Source organism: Fusarium flagelliforme (genome assembly GCF_020744385.1).
Source record: "Fusarium flagelliforme strain FIESC 12 MPI-CAGE-AA-0113 chromosome Unknown B0J16scaffold_1, whole genome shotgun sequence".
Lineage (NCBI taxonomy): Eukaryota > Fungi > Ascomycota > Sordariomycetes > Hypocreales > Nectriaceae > Fusarium > Fusarium flagelliforme.
This window is the reverse complement of record NW_025763503.1, coordinates 1,731,126-1,747,168: the sequence shown is the minus strand read 5'-3', so window position 1 is coordinate 1,747,168 and position 16,043 is coordinate 1,731,126. Positions and strand designations below refer to the sequence as shown.

The 16,043-nt window shown below is 47.7% G+C and overlaps 5 protein-coding genes across 5 annotated transcripts; 3 read left to right on the top strand and 2 right to left on the bottom strand.

Moving 5' to 3' along the window:
- Positions 1 to 1,417: 1,417 nt before the first annotated feature.
- B0J16DRAFT_8537 (uncharacterized protein) lies at positions 1,418 to 2,391 on the top strand. Its single transcript, XM_046134577.1, has 2 exons — positions 1,418 to 2,086; positions 2,138 to 2,391. Exons 1-2 carry the CDS (start codon positions 1,559 to 1,561, stop codon positions 2,282 to 2,284), a joined length of 675 nt encoding a protein of 224 aa, XP_045988538.1. The 5' UTR covers positions 1,418 to 1,558; the 3' UTR covers positions 2,285 to 2,391.
- On the bottom strand, positions 2,333 to 3,915 carry B0J16DRAFT_8541 (uncharacterized protein). Its single transcript, XM_046134578.1, has 2 exons — positions 2,888 to 3,915; positions 2,333 to 2,828 (listed from the first exon to the last, which is right to left on the bottom strand). The coding sequence occupies exons 1-2, from the start codon at positions 3,551 to 3,553 to the stop codon at positions 2,544 to 2,546; spliced, it is 951 nt and encodes a 316-aa protein (XP_045988537.1). The 5' UTR covers positions 3,554 to 3,915; the 3' UTR covers positions 2,333 to 2,543.
- Positions 3,916 to 9,999: 6,084 nt separating this feature from the next.
- Positions 10,000 to 10,530, bottom strand: B0J16DRAFT_366174 (uncharacterized protein; the record flags this gene model as incomplete). Its single annotated transcript, XM_046130077.1, has 3 exons — positions 10,392 to 10,530; positions 10,332 to 10,359; positions 10,000 to 10,220 (listed from the first exon to the last, which is right to left on the bottom strand). Exons 1-3 carry the CDS (start codon positions 10,494 to 10,496, stop codon positions 10,000 to 10,002), a joined length of 354 nt encoding a protein of 117 aa, XP_045988536.1. The 5' UTR covers positions 10,497 to 10,530.
- A 668-nt stretch (positions 10,531 to 11,198) lies between these two features.
- Positions 11,199 to 12,823, top strand: B0J16DRAFT_377359 (uncharacterized protein; the record flags this gene model as incomplete). The annotated part of the gene is made up of 4 exons (XM_046130837.1): positions 11,199 to 11,277; positions 11,326 to 11,564; positions 11,624 to 12,394; positions 12,446 to 12,823. 4 exons carry the CDS (start codon positions 11,199 to 11,201, stop codon positions 12,821 to 12,823), a joined length of 1,467 nt encoding a protein of 488 aa, XP_045988535.1.
- A 1,042-nt stretch (positions 12,824 to 13,865) lies between these two features.
- On the top strand, positions 13,866 to 15,753 carry B0J16DRAFT_326948 (glycoside hydrolase superfamily). The gene has a single exon (XM_046126055.1). The coding sequence runs from the start codon at positions 14,180 to 14,182 to the stop codon at positions 15,635 to 15,637; it is 1,458 nt and encodes a 485-aa protein (XP_045988534.1). The 5' UTR covers positions 13,866 to 14,179; the 3' UTR covers positions 15,638 to 15,753.
- Positions 15,754 to 16,043: the final 290 nt, after the last annotated feature.

The window sequence follows — 16,043 nt, the reverse complement described above, 5'->3', positions numbered from 1 at the left end:
ATCCATTTGCCGCTATATAATTAGCAATAGACAGTCTAGTCGAGATGATGGACAAATCTGTCGACACTCACAAATTCGAGATCGGTCCTTTGCCGATATAATGCTACAGAAGACCAGGTATGATTTGCCTAATGGAGTCGGAAACATAAGCAAACTACCACCCTATTAGACTATCAATCGGAAGCTAACAGTGGTATCATGGCAATGGATGGCTAGATTTGGTGCAAGTACACCACCTTTTCATCATGATATCGCTCATTGAATTGCCACTTCCTTACCCAATGCAGCAATTTGCATCTAAATCCCTCTTGCTAGTCAATAGTTCCCAGATCTTTGAAGAAAAAAAGAGATTTTCTTCTCATAAAAAGACAGGGTAACATCCCCAACCAGCTTACCTGACCCGACTCTATCCCCAAGCTTTCTGTCTCAACGGTGAAGACACGGGAGAAAAAAAGAGGGCCAAAGCTCCCGCAGCTCTCCGCGCGCAGAGTATCTCGTGGGGCTGCAATTGGTTGATTAAAGCTCTGGGAATGGAGTCGAGGCCCAGGAGAGAGTGGATGCAATAAGGTTGACCATGCTTAGTCTCGACACTATCTCTGCATCGGTCGATCTATACATACTGACACAACTCCAGAGGTTATGTATGTAATGTACTATCACAAGCTTTTAGTGAAGCATGAATAACTATAAAAGGGACCATTCAGGGTCTGTGTAACCACTGACATACGCCTCTCCCGCTCTGTCAACCAGTGAGTGAATAACAACCCATAGAGGTCACCACTGTCATATGCAAGCCTGATCTGCCGAGTAACACTCGCTCACTGTTTCTATCAACATCTCCACGTGGCCTTGGCAGTGGATAAGAAGCCTGAATGTTCATGCTGGTTCCTTGCTTACCCTACATGAGAGCGTAGATATGAGGTCAGCATCTCGACTTTGCTCCGAACTTGTTCTCCCCCCTCCACAGTCCACTATATTGAATCATGATGCTATCTACCTACGCAATATTGTGGTTCTTCGGACTCTCTCCTCCTTCATGTGCCGCTGTTTGGTGGAGTACAACGTTATGATACCCCGCCTGTTGACTTGATAGTTGCTGATTGTGAGATCACTAGCATGATACTTTTAGCTTTAACTTGTAAGCAAAATACATTCTCAACTAGAGTCAGTAAAGAAGTCTGTGAAATAGTATCGTATATGTTACAGTTCATATCTACCTATGTAGACTTCATATACAATTGCCTGTGTTTATCTTATCATGTCCCCTCATCATGACTGGTGTAACCTGGTGGAGAACGGGACAATCAATCCAAACTCCGCCAGCCAAATCAGCCTCACTTGAGCCTCTCTATGTGATGAATAGCTGCAAACAGCCAATCATCACTGCAAACATACAACAAATTATTGCATTACTCGGATAAATATTCATTAATTTGACTATCAACACTCTTTTGGCGTTCATTAGCGACTTGCCTAAATTCCTCTCTCACCGTAACTTCATCTCATACCGCCTCTCAGGAGTCACCTCACAGCTCATCTCAACTTAACGTCAGCAACAATGGGCAGCGCAGATATTCTCCCATTCTGGAACCTCAACATTCCAGAGGATCAAAGAACAGAAGAGTGTCCCGACTTCCTCCTCAACACCAAACCAAAAGATATCGGCATTCTCTCCACGCCAGATGATGAATATCACATCTTGAACTGGGGCGAAGTCCGCGAAATCATCGAAGCAAACCGCCTTGAGCTCTTCCAACGTATCCCCTCAGAACTACGCCGCTATAAGCAGTTTACCTATCATCTCAAGCAAAAATACGGCAGTGTCGCCAACTTTCTCTTCGAGCATCGTCTTGGATGGACGCCTCCTGTGAAGCCGCGCGGTGGACCGTTTGAGTTTGAGGATGACTACAAGATTATATGGAATGATGCTCCATATGGTATAGATCCTAGGATCGTGCATCTTGTGGTCTGGACAAAGTTTGCTCTTGACGAGGATCCTAAGACGGGCGATTTGACAGATGAGGCGAGGAAGGAGATTGATGATTTCGTGGGAAGGACGTTTCGGGCACATGTCCCTGAAGAAAACGTAAGTCATCCCCCCCTACTGTCGGTTCATTTGTGAGGCTCATGAGTTTAGGTCCTTTGGTTCAAGAACTGGCAGGGTCTGCAATCTGTCAACTCCATCCAACATCTCCATGTGATGCTCTTCAACCCAGATCCTGAGTTCGTTCACAAGATCACAAAGGGAGATGTCCCTCGGGCAGGAGTGGAAGTAACCAAGTGAGTATAATACGGCGCAAGAAATTGGTCAAAAAGTGTTTTATGTACAGCGGGTTGCAAAAAAGTATGCCTAAATGTTGAATAGGCTATACTGTTGATCAATGTTATCTTGCGTTATGTACAACATGGGTATACTGTTGAAAGAAACTGGCTAGTTCAAATCGCCTATGCCAGATAGACCGTGACCAAATCACCCTATTCATACATCATCGCTTTTTATGTTCTCGACATCGTTCATTCTGTCCAAATCGCCAAGTCGGATATTACGACTTGCCGGCACCACTGTGTTTAGCATTTGCGACCTTGTTTCTGGTATCATCAAATCTCACATCCTTGGTCTTGGATACCTCGATCTTGACATCCTCGGTCTTGACCGTCAGCTCGACGCAGGCGGCTTCCGCAAGTGGCACGGCTGTGGGCTTCTCGAGGCCAATGCGGATGATCTCTCCGTAGAAGTCATCCCTCTTCGTTCTCAGTTCTCTGGCGATATGGAAGGCCAGACTAGCCGCCAAAGCCTCCAGGGTTTCGAATGATGATTCTGACATAGCCTGTGGAGTTGTGTGTTAGTTTATAAGCGGTATAGGTTGGCCAACTCAAGTTTACTCACATCCACGATGATGCTCTCGATCACAGCGTAGTTATCATGCGCTGTTTGATACTCGTCGATTCGAATGTTTGTGATAACAACTTGCTTAGCGTTTCGCTCATTGCTGTTGACACCAATTAGTGTGGGCACCCTGATTCCTTCCAAGCCCAGTTCCAAGCTTCGCGCAGTGATGGCTGAGTCGGCAAAGAGACAAGACCCAGAAAGTCTGATAGCACTGCCCATCAGCGAGGCCTTGGGAAGAACCAAAGAGACCGTTAGACGTCGAATAAGGCTAGTATCGAGGAAAGCCTTTGTCTGCTCAGCAGAAGCATCCTTCACACCAGTGTACTGATGACCGGTGAGGTCGACCCATAGCCTGTTCAGGACATCACTCAGCGACAAAGCCGACTTTGGTAACTTGTCCAAAGTGCTGAGAATGGATTTACTCAGAAGACCATAGTGAACCGTGTCAGAAGCAACCTTGTCACCTGATGATGACGAGGGGAACGCATGTGTCAGTGAGACCTCAGCGGATATAAGCAAAGGCTGCTGCTTCGAGCCTCGTCCCCAAGCATCCTTCGGTCCCTGAATCGTCGTCTGAAGATTTCTCACGCGAACAACAGCGACGGGATCCCCTTCAGCATTGGAGAGTCGTCGCGAGGAGACGAGGGGAGTTTCTTTGCCCATGATGATGTGAGTCAATTGGCTGTGAGCGAATTGGCAGCAAGTGGCTTGTAGTCCGACGCGAGGTGATGTATAAAGGCCTGCGGGATGAGCGGCACAGCAGGTTGTTGATGATTTGATGATGGATTTTCAGTGGTGGTTGGTTGCTTGTGTTTGGTATTGGCGTACAGAGTTTATGTCATTTGTGCGACTCCGTGTGAAGCTAGAATGGATGGCGAACAGCAGCGGGGCAAGCCACCCAAATATCTCTGCTCCGGTAGGAGAAGTAGTATCACCAGATCAACGATTTGTATAAGAGATTTTTAATCGAATGAATTAAAAGAATTGTTTCCTTGTCATCAGATCTGGTATAGATCTTCATTTACTAGAGTCTCAATTTGATTCAGCGATACTAACACAGATTGCACAACTGGGTAACTATGTTGGGACAACCACTACCCATTATTCATATCAGTTTGAGCTTAAATAAAAGATACTGGAATCAGACCCTTTGATCATAATATAGCAATCTCTCACTTGAATTGTATTAATTGAACTACACAAATACATGTTTGTTACTCTTCAATCGAGATATTGACCCCAGGTCACGTGGTATATTTCGACAGATACCTACCCTACATCTCCGCGGTTGAACATCCTTTCTCATACAATGGATGCCTCGACTTCTCAGCAACCAATGCCGACACATCACGAAGAAACAGCATCGGCTGATCTACTGCGACTCATCATGTGTCAACATCTGTGTCACTCACGATGAAACTACAGCAACTCAGAACACTCTTGGCTATTTTCGGATATATCAAGTGGTCGATAAAACAGGGCGTTATGATTCTTATCCACTGACGTGCCAACGATTACATCCATGGATATACATACGAATAACCGATATGCTAAGTATAAGGCTCAAACGTTATGGCCCTCACCATCTTATTAAAGTTCTCGTCGCCGATATATTACCCACGGGCGCACGAACGCACGCACACAACCCAGCGGCCACGGCATCCTTCCCGCGGTTCACGCAATCCATATCCATTCTGCCACCCACTGGAACCGACAGGACAGTTCTCAGGATCAACCTTTCCGTCCGCCTAGACCTCCCTCTAGTCTAGTTGACTCACTCTAGGACCAGGGTATCAAACATGTTCTGGAGCTCTGCCCTTGGCTCGAGCGCCTCGTAACCTGTAGCCAGCAGCCCTGTGCTGCCCGCAAGGTTTCGAGTCCCACTCGGTCAATGTGGTCGTATGAGGAAGCTCAAGGCCGCCTTTCTCGGATTCTAAATCACGCAGTCCGCGTGTCAAAGTCGCATTCTCACGGGGAGAAAGGCAGAGATGCATTTCGGTTCCAGAACTTCGGGTTACGGTTTACCGTTCGGAAAACCTTTCTACAAAAGGCAACTGGAAAGTCTGACAGTATACCAAGACGCTGTGCCTTAAACTGATCCTCAGGGTCCGTGGCCTTGAACCCGCAACTGTATCGTGGTTCAGCCCACTGTCAATGCTGCTTGCTTATCTGTCTCGGTTAGTTGAACTGGAGTCGCTACGATATGTGGTTGAAACGCAAACGACGACGACGTCCTAGCGGTGGAGTAGCGATGCTGCGCTACTTGGGAAGAGATGAAACGCGATGATGTAGTCTGATTTCGACTCCAGGCTGTTCCTTGATCTCTGGAGAGCGCGGTAAAACAACACCTTAACTCACAGAGTTTGACAAAGCCCAATGTGGACCTACAGTTGTCACCGCCCAGCCTTTAGAACGTATGGCTAGAAGGCCGTGACACCTTCTTTGGCAGCCTCTATCAATCAGCTTGTAACCTCGAGTTGCATTGAACTGAATGCTACCACAGCGATCAATAATGAAGATCATATCGCTACGGCTCTCTGACCGAGCCTCCTAGGTCGCAATACGGACCGGCAAAATCCGTACCCAATACAAATGCAACCTTTCGAATCCTCGACCAAGTGAATCAACAAGGGTCAGACTCAGGTCCAATTATTCCGTAGGATTGTTGGTTCCTGGGTAATTACAGACGAACACCAACTTGGAGTCACGACCTTGTCTAAAAGTACAGGTCTATTAGTTAACCACCGTGGGCAACCGTCAATGAACTAGAGCTTTCCAGTCTCGAGTTAGCTGTCCGGGCCGCGCAGAGGCACAGAACGGATTATGTTGGACTAACACTAGATGATCGAGGTTAATCTTCCTTCGGTTTTTGGGGCCAGATGAAGCTAGCCTCCCCTCGAACAAGGGTTCATGACGCTCCATAGCTGGATATGCGAGTCAATTTCGGGCTCAGATCATCAGCTAGACTAGCCAAGAGTGAAAGCTCGACTGTGGGTTTGAGGACCGTGCCATAGGCCTCAATGTCATAATTAATTAATATCGGTGCGGCTTGCTCGAGTTTCAAGTTGGTTCGCAATCCGTCGTTTCAGCTTCAATCTTGTTTTAGTACGGAATATTCTAGTCCGCGTTCCACATGCAAGTTTAATGTAGGTACACTTTACTTTTTATTCTAGGCAAGATGTACGGATCAATTATCTAACGTACTCCATATCTCATCCGCCCGCAGAGGCTCAAGAGGGTTTGTCCGGTCCGGAGGTTGGACCAAAAGAAGAACGACCAAGACTAGACTACTGACCGGTCTGCAATAATACTGGTAATCATATTTTGGAACTAACTCGGTGTTGGCTTGAACTTCTGCAGACGATCTGAATTCTTGGCCCAACGTCTCTCGCGCTGTGCCACTCCGGCTAATACATACGGCACTATCCGTACCCGTTGAGCTGCTTGAGAGAAGAGATTACAAAAGCAATAAGATGCAACAGTTTCGAGTCATCAACGTCCTCGCAGCAGTGGATATGTTGAGTAGCATTGCATTTCTTATGTATCGAGCGGATATGATACGTAGTAGCCAAGAGAAATTCCTTTTTGTAGGCAGAGAGGCCGTTTCTTACTGTAGCTTAAGTTATATCCTACCCGTCAGCTGGGTCGATGGTTGCGTCGGCCTTTACCCGATGCTGGAGTTATGCTGTAGCATGTACTGTCGGTTCTGTACAGCACGGCTGGCTGTATGTGATGAGCCGGGGAACGCTTCCTGCGAAACCGCTCAACGGTTAAACCCCTGGACGCCTCCCGAATTGGCACATCGCCCACTATTTGTGGAGGCGGAAGGATTATCTGCAAGGTCCGGAGGAGACACGCAGCTGCAGGTGTGCGGCACATCAGACCAACGTCCTTTGACTAATTGACTACTAAGGCATAGGATCATGCCACCCAAACGGGGCAGCAAAACACTCCCAGTCCTTAACGATACCGGAAAATCAATTATTGTAGCATCTGCTGTCTTTAGCAGATGTCAAACAGGGGATCCGAAACCTTCATGGCGGAGAATTTCGGTTGATCCTTGAAAGAATTGCAAGGTTTTGAGTAACTGTATCAACGGAAACTGCTTTATTAACAGCATCACAGGATACAGAGCGAAAAATGAGAGAATATTCACTAAACATCTTGAACAGGCATCGGAACCGACCTAGTGCACTCGCATGCAGAGAATTCCTCTGGTGGTCTAGTAAGTTTTCGTATCGATGTAACTTCCCCTTTGAAAGAGGGATGGTTTGCGATGGATTCGCAGATCTTACAGCTCAGTTGCTGCGTAGTGATCCTCCATGGCCACTAGCCAGAAAACCGGGTATGAGGATAGCTGAGCCGTCTGGGGACGGATTGCGGGGACGACAAGAGTGAATATAGAAGGTCAACTCGATGTGGATAGCTATACGATGAGTTAGCAATTGCGTGCTGCCAATGCCATTGTAGCTACAGCAGGCGGGTCTGTTGCGGGATATCACTGTCAGGTTCTTCCTGCATCTTCTCAAAAGTCTCATACACGACGATGTATGAGAACGATGTGGTAACAGTTGAGTTTGATGACTGGTGGTTGCATCGGCTCTTAGAGAACTTGGCGACAATGTCGCACGAACGGACCGAAAAACGGTTGTAAACGGAACCACGAAGTGCCACACCATTAGGTTTGCAAATTCTGCAAACCAGGTACGGGCTGACGAGATGGTGGGATGTGGCCTGCTCTCAGCATGCATCAATGGTGTACAGTACCTGCATCGAATGTATCCGTAAGGCACAGTACCACCTACATGCTGACATTTCCATCAAGCCTAACGAGGTAAGTTGTTCTGTCCTTGATGGCGTAGCAGAGTCTTCAATTTCCGATGCAATGGTGATGATGATGACACTTGGCTGCATACGGATATACCACATATCAATTAGGAAGTTATATGTGAAGCCATGGTGTAGCAGGAACATGGTCTGATGTGGTGGATGCAGGTGCAAGATGTAAGCTTACGAGGAGGAATCATGAAATATTGCATGCATCTCAAGATCTGCCATTGGTACCCTACTGGTGGTACGCGAAGAAAAAATTCAGTTCCGAAAAGTGGTGAGCCAGAGGGCTACCGTGATAATGTCGGATAATATATGCATACAACAGGTGTTAACTATGCGCGCCTTTTCATGCTTGGTGATGTAAAGCTGGGTAACACTTGGTTGGGGAAAGCTGCTCTCAACAGCAATTGGACCCGATAAAGTTGGTGATAGTGGATATATTGGCTTGTGTAAATGCGAAGACGCGAATTAGAAGCTGAGTTGCGATGCTGTAAGGCGCGGCACGGTGATGATGTTCCTGAGTGGCAAAAGGAGTGTCAGCCAACAGGAATCAGTAGCCAGAGACAAGAAGAGTCGACTTGACCTGAATGGGAATGACATGGACTAGGATAAGACTACAGGGACAGGGAGCCGCCCATGTATGTGACTGAACAGGGATCGACCAAAGTCCAAGAAGGGCCGAGAAGCCAGTAAAAGGTGAAGAGTCGGCTGCTGTCGCGTCCCCAAGAGAGCTGATGGAAGCAATCGCTGAGTGAGGGAGCATTAGTGGCCAAGGCTGCCGCGCAGGCTTTTGTTCTTTCGATGGTGGCGTTCGAGATCCGTCAAATGACAAGCGTTGAAGAAATACGTTGATCTGTATGGACTGTAACGTTTTTCGCGATTGATTAGAATCTCACCTGTGCAGGGTTATCTTGTCGTATTGATAATTTGGTGTTGCTGTCACCTACCGTTTGATATGGAAAAATGGTAAGTGCAGTAACTAAGTCTGTGATATCCGTACTTGCCTCTAGAATTAGAACTCAAACTCAAGATAGGGAAGGGACTACTCCACCGCTTGCCCTGTGGAAGAAACATTTTGTGGGCAGATTAGCCGTCCGGGGGAAGGAAAGGCCCACCAGATCGATGTCTGTCCATCATTTCAGTTCAATCCATCCAATGATCCCTGTGCAATTCACGCTCATCACACAAGAACCAAATACTCGACGATGATTTACTCAAGACAACGTTGACATCACAGCACTTGCACCCAATGCCGGCCATTGATATCTATTGAATGACACCGTTGTATTTGTTCTGTACCGCCCAACTCTATTGTCCTAGTCACAGAAAACTGTGCGATTACGAGATCGGTACTTCTCTTATTGGTTACCGATTAAGCTCTACCTCTGGCTGAACCAGTGGGTTACACCCAAATTCAATTCAATTCAGTTCAGTTCAGTTCATTTCACTCCGGCTCAGCTCAATTCAATAATAGGTTTCAGCTCGGCTCCATGACGAGCCCGCACATATCTTTGCAGCGTTGCCAGAGTTTGAAACAGAGCACGGTCAACTCCAAGTCCCGAGGCCCTCCCTAGTTTTTAACGGTCGGCGGTGGTGGTGGGTTGCTAAAGCGGCTGCTAAACCTATCTAACTCGGTTTTGTCTCAGTCTGTTGAAGATTCCCGTGCGTTTAATTGCGTTGATCTTAGCAAGGCCCAGCGTCGCTTTGACTTCGTTCTTTAAACGTGACGTTTCGGAAATCTGCACGGAACAAGGACGTCACAAAGCCCTCAACAGCTGTCGGTAGGCCTGAAAAAACCAAGACAAAGAGAGTATGACTGTTTTAATTTACAGGATGGAACGAAAATAACAAAGCTTGGCATCTTTCCTCTACTCAGGCTCTGTTGTCAGTATGGCGCTGATTTAAAGGCGGTTTGAACTTCGCCAGCGTACCCCACCAACCTCTGGTTAGTCGATGTATCACCGATGAGAAACACGAGCATGAAAACATTAAATGGTTGGTCTGATCGCAAGGCTCGTCATGATGCATGTCACTGCATCACTTACAGACCACAAGGTGTTGTTTGGTTGAGAAACCACCAATAATCAATTCTCAACTGGTCTGTTTTGCCTAGTCATTTGTTGATAACTGACCGCTGTAGATCTACGGAGTACGTACGGCGAACTAGACTCACGGGCCACAGTCACCTGCGAGACGGACCAGAACACTTCTACCTGATACCTATAGTATTTCTCTTAGTTTTTGGCGGCGGTCTGCCACTAAGACTATTAACCCCATCATCGATAGAGGGTAATTAATCTTTGTTCGAAAATATCATCATATGTCCTCTCGACAGAGTCGGAAAGAGTCAAGTAACAGGGGAGGGTCGTGACGACCAAGACATGCATCAACGACCCCTGAGTCTCCGCCCTCCACATTGGATCCAGGCACCACAGCCTCTTGGAAAAGCGGCTGCTCCACTTGAGGACCTTCGCTTCGTTAAACTTCGCTTCTACCCCTGGAGGGGAAAAGTGTACGTCCTTTTTGGGTACTTTGGCTTACTGCTGCAGAGCTGTACCACACCAAAAGCCCTCAAGTTCAGGAACATTTCTCTAGATCCTTCACTTACGACGGCAGCGATGCACGGCAGAGTGGAGCTTTCCCAAGTATAGCAGCCCCTGTCACCTACTCGAATGGGTGCCCGCTTGTCATCACAGCCCACTCCCCCAATGATACCTCGAGCCATGATGCTCAGTAGTCTCAGCGTCTGCAACTCTTCTGGGTCGGTCTCCATCGAGGCCTTATTGGCCCCTGCTCAGTACCCTGGTCCTGGCTCGCCATGCCATGACTGATCCAGGGTGCTCCGACTAGGTGGGCAAGATGCAGATGCACAGAAAGAAACTCTTCCTGTAGCCCTTTGGGACTCCAGTATGGCAGGGGTGTTTGAAAAGAAGCAGACCCTGTTGCCTCCACCCTCGCCTCAAGTCTTGTTCTCGATTCCCCATTGTCAGTCCTGAAGGCTTGGTATTGGTCCTGGTCAAATACACAGATCTCCTCCGTGAGCTTATATGACCCGTCTGCCCACCTCTCCACGCGAGCGACTCGTCTTCATATGTTGTCTCATGAGTTTATGTGCTGGCTGCACTGTTAGTGTTGCTATCATATCTGTTTGACCAGTCTTGTTTGTATACTCTGCCTATCACTCTGCATCTCTTTATTGTCATACCTTTTGTTATCTGTACTCACATCGAAACCATCTTGGTGCTGCCGTCCCGTCACACACTTTCGAGCTACCGTTGACGGAACGCCTGTTATGCTGCAACGCACTTGATTTTCAACATCGACATTTACGCCTGGTATCGAAGGGAAAGTGCAAAACTCGATAATTGCAGACGTATCGGGCTTGGATTGGGAGTATTTGTCGGCTGGTAACGACTATTTGGATCGGAAGAAGAAGCCCACCGTTTAATCCAATCAACACCACCCAACATTCACCATGGCCAACACAACATTGGGGGTCAACATGTGTCCCCCGCCGTTCTATGATCCTTCGATATTTCCTGATGATGGTGGATGTAAGCGAATTGATTCCGGAATACCGATATCCTTTCTAACAACTGTAGTTATCGATGGCCGACTCTGCAAACAGCTAGATAGCATACAGTGCTGCCTGCCATGTCCTATGACAGACTGGGTTTACCCCGAACGATTCGAGACATTAACTTCAGTCGCAAACTGGGTCTCGCTCAGTAGCCAGATATGTTGCGTCTTCTTACTTCTATCATGGGCATTCCTCCCTGTCGAGAAAACCAATCGGCATTACTTGAGCATATGTTTGACATTTGCCATTCTACTTATGAACGTAAGTACAGACAATGCCAGCAGGTTCTTGATTCAAGTGATTAACGCCATGAGATGTAGATGGGCTTTGTCATTCCTCTCGCAGCACAGCCAGAGCAATGCTACAACGAAATCACACCGCACAGCATGCAGAGCAGCAAGGTCTGTGGCGCTTCTGGTACCTTCCTTCTTCTAGGAGGCTGGGCAGGTGTCATGTGGGTGTTTCTCAGGTCGGTATCTCTTCATCTTCAGATTTGCTGGCAAGTTCTCGTTGGCAAGAACTTCATGATTTTTGCCCAAGCAGCTGGTTGGGGAGTCCCCATTCTGGGAATTGTCTTGGCCCTCGTCTTCAGTGGTGTCTCGTTCCGTTTTGGCAAGACATGCCACATCAATCACGAGAATAGCTTGGCCGACTTCTGGATTCCGCTTCTGCTCTTTGCTGGACTGACTGTCATAATCACTTTCGCTACCTTTGGCTACTGCATCAAGGTCTACTTGGCATCATTGTCTGATAATGGTGCATCTTCGGAGGGTTCCAGCTTGCCCACTTACACGCAGAGCGTTAAGACCATGAACCCACGACAAGTTTATCGACGAGTCCGCCGCGTCATCGCTCTCCAGTGGCGTGGAATTGCTATTGTATTGATCATCATTGCCGACGTCATCTTCTTCTCCGTGGTTTTCGTCTTCCAAGACAATGTCGTCCAGTCCGTTGCGGACGACCCTACTTTGGCAGAAGACTGGATCGTATGCCTCTTTGTTACAAAGGGTGATAAGGAGAAGTGCTTTGACAAGGCATCTGACTTAGTCATAAACGAAGCAACTGTAACAGCGGTACTTCTTCTCTTGGCGGTAAGTATTCCCATGAACAAACCCTTGAAGCTCTTACTGACAGCATCACAGCTCAACGGCCTGTGGCTCGTCCTCTTCCTGGGGCGATGGGGCATGGTTCAAGGCTGGATTGACTTGATCAAACAGCCGTTTGTCCGAAATAAGAAGGAATTTGTGTCAGTCGATGCGCGCGTCGACGTCAAGAGTCAGCCACGTTCGTACGAGATGCTCTCAAGAGATTCGAGCGCTGCAGTAACACCTATCTCTCCAGCAATGAATTCGCCAGAAGAGGGACGAAGAACCCCAGACTACTTCGGCCGCACAGCTCGCTATCATGCGCCAGCCAGGTCCTTCTCAAGCCCGAGACCACCAACAGGCCACGATACGGAATCATACCCACTACCGATATATAATAAAGAGATGAACCCTCTTGCAATGAACCGAACATGACGAGGGACAAGCATACCAACGAATGAGCCCCAGCAGGGCAACTAATACATACCCAAACACATACTTTTCTAATCTATACCAACTCCAAAATAATGGCACGATCTAAGCCCTCGGAATATGTACTGAACCACAATCGGTCGAACCCTGGTATCGCGCGATCATCAATTACTCTCGAAGCGATCAAGACCAACGGCTGAAGGCACATCTGCATCGCATAGATGAAATATTACGACACCCGCAGCTACTGCATTTACTTTGTTCGAAATTCGATATGAAAAAAACATCAGCAAGGTGTTGAGGGTTCTGTGATGAAGTATTAAAGAAAGGCAAAAGAAGAAGAAGAAGAAAAGAGAAGAGACCCGGCGAGAGAAACATCTAATTCATGGCCAACGAGCAAGAAGAGATGTGTAGAGTACAACAATGAGTCTGTGACTCCATATAAGTAACGGTGTCTGAGACACTACGTCTACGGCGGCGGGAATAGGCGAGGGCTAGCGGAGGTGCGGAGTTAAGATGATTCCGTACATACCGGTAGACCCAGAGCTTCAAGGCTGAGATGGATGGTAATTACCAATCCACAACTGGGAATCGTCCATGGACTGCAACGTGCCGGATGTTGCGGATTCATAAAGCAAGGAAGCGAGAACGAATCATCGTGTTCGAGTTCGGCGACTTGTCGAGATGCCAAGGATCGCTATGCGTCCGACATCTCAATTCTCAGCTGCCGCGAATGATTCGACGCGCCAAGTGATAGCATTTTCATAGCGGCCAATTACTTAATCATAAGTTAACCAAGCTTAAAAAAACAAGACGGAGAATTCTGTCCATATATCATCCCGTCCCTCTATTAAGCAGTAGATGAAGCACTCTGATTAGTCAATTACTAAGTCCGAGCCAAGGTAATGACGAAATTGAAGTCTCTATCCAATGCCGTGTCGCATGAGCTCACGGCCAGTCTCCATCAACCACGCTCTCTTAGTCACAACGCCATGCATTCTATTCCGGATGAGCCGGAAGATGAGACTACCTTGATACTTGGCGATCGGGCACTTTAATATAGTTATCTTTGTGTTCTATGACTGAAGCTCAACATATAATAAATAGCTCCCGGGCAGCCGTCATCATGCCGGCTGTTATCTCGGTCTTGTTCTGATGTCAGCCATCGTCCTCGAATGATAGTAGCGTGAGACATTGCGACTCTCCGACTCTGACCAGCACATCGAAAGTGAACAAATAATTCGATCTTGTCTTAATTGGAATTGGTCACGAAACACGGCCGAATCTCTCATATCGAACGGATTCCATAAGGCTCAACCAGAACGTAACTTTCCTCAAGTCAAGCTTGCTCCGGGCCCGATGGATGACACACGAGATCATTTACTCGGTGATTGGACAGATGTTGAACAGGCGGGCAGTATTGAGGAAGAGAATGAGCAACAAGACGAAACAAGACATTCCAGGAGAATAACGAAACCCACACGACATGTTCACTTTGCCGACGATGGAAAACCATATGGAAACACCAACACACCATCCAGGACACGAACAAGAAACTGTAGCTGTCTGAGCAATCCAAGCAGCATAATTCTTCTTGCTGCAACAATGCTATTCCTCGGAGTCGGATACGTCTACCAATGGAAGGTTGAGACTGCGCTACATCGAGGCTGGATCCCCGATGCTGCCAGCGTGCGCTTCAGTGATAACCCGCTGCCTCCGCCGCCGGAGCATCTGCAAATTACCAACTATACTCTGCCTCTACGGACACAAGGCCGTGATATTGTCGACGTCCAGGGTCGTCGCTTCAAAATGGCATCGGTGAACTGGTATGGTGCTAGTGACGAATTCTTTGTCACCGGAGGATTAGATATTCAACATCGCGACGACATCGCTAAGACCATCAAGAAGCTTGGATTCAACAGCGTCAGGTTACCTTATGCCGATGAGTTGGTCATTGAGAATCCGATTGTTGACGAGAAGCATCTTCGCGCAAACAGTGACTTGATAGGACTGAAAGCTCTGGATATCTTCCACGCCATCGTCGAGACACTCACCAAGGCCGGTATTGCGGTTATCGTCAACAACCATATCACCAGCGCGACCTGGTGCTGTGGTGCGGACCCTTGTGATGCGGGTTGGTCTAACGATCACTTGGGTCCCATCTGTCGCGTAAAGCAGACTGAGGAAGAATGGATCAAGCACTGGGAGACGATTATGCTACCGCATATCAAGAACCCGCTTGTCATCGGCGTTGATCTAAGAAATGAGATCCGCGGCCTCTGGGGAACTATGCCATGGTCCAAATGGGCACCAGCTGCTGAAAGATGCGGCAACCGACTTCTTCAGATGAACAAGGACTGGCTCGTTATCGTTGAGGGAACAGAATCTTCCAACGACCTGTCTAGTGTCTGCAAGCGTCCTATTCTGTTGGATATTTCCCACAGATTAGTATACTCAGCGCACGTATACGCATGGTCTGGCTGGGGCAGCTGGGAGGGACGGTTCCTTCAGCGTGACTACAAGTCATTTGCGAAAACAATGCGACACAACTGGGCCTACATCCTCGAGAAGCAGATTGCCCCGGTGTGGGTTGGCGAGATTGGCGCCCCTGTGCAGCCATCAGTGGGCGATATAAATTACTGGCAACATCTGATGCGATTCCTGCAGGAGATGGATACTGACTTTGGATACTGGGCACTCAATGCGCGGAAGCCAAAGGGCAACGTCACAGAGAGATATGGCTTGTTGCAGGATGACTGGAAGACGCCAGTGCTTGATTATCGGATGAAGGATATGCTAGAGCTTATGGCTGCTTAAACATGTTTGATGATATATTTATGATTATGGATGAAATAAGAATGGGCTTTGGGAGTTGACTTGGAGGATATACCTTTGTAGCGCAATTAATGTTTGAATATATGCATTATCTGTCATCGTAGTGCTTGTGACAATACATAAAGACTTCATGCTGTTTACCTTATAAGAACCCGGCCTCAGGGTAAGTATCAGAAGAATTAGCCCCCGAAAGCATAAGAGACGAAATGATTTAGTTACTCTGTGTCATCTTAGACCAGCACTTAGGTTACTTTATTATGGTTGCCTAAGCCTTGGAAGACAGTTCTTCTGTCACCCACCCGGCGGGTCAATATCCTGATACATTGATAATGTTTCCGTCTAGTCTCAGTGATAGCTCGTCCTGCCCCCCCAAATCGGCAAATCAACA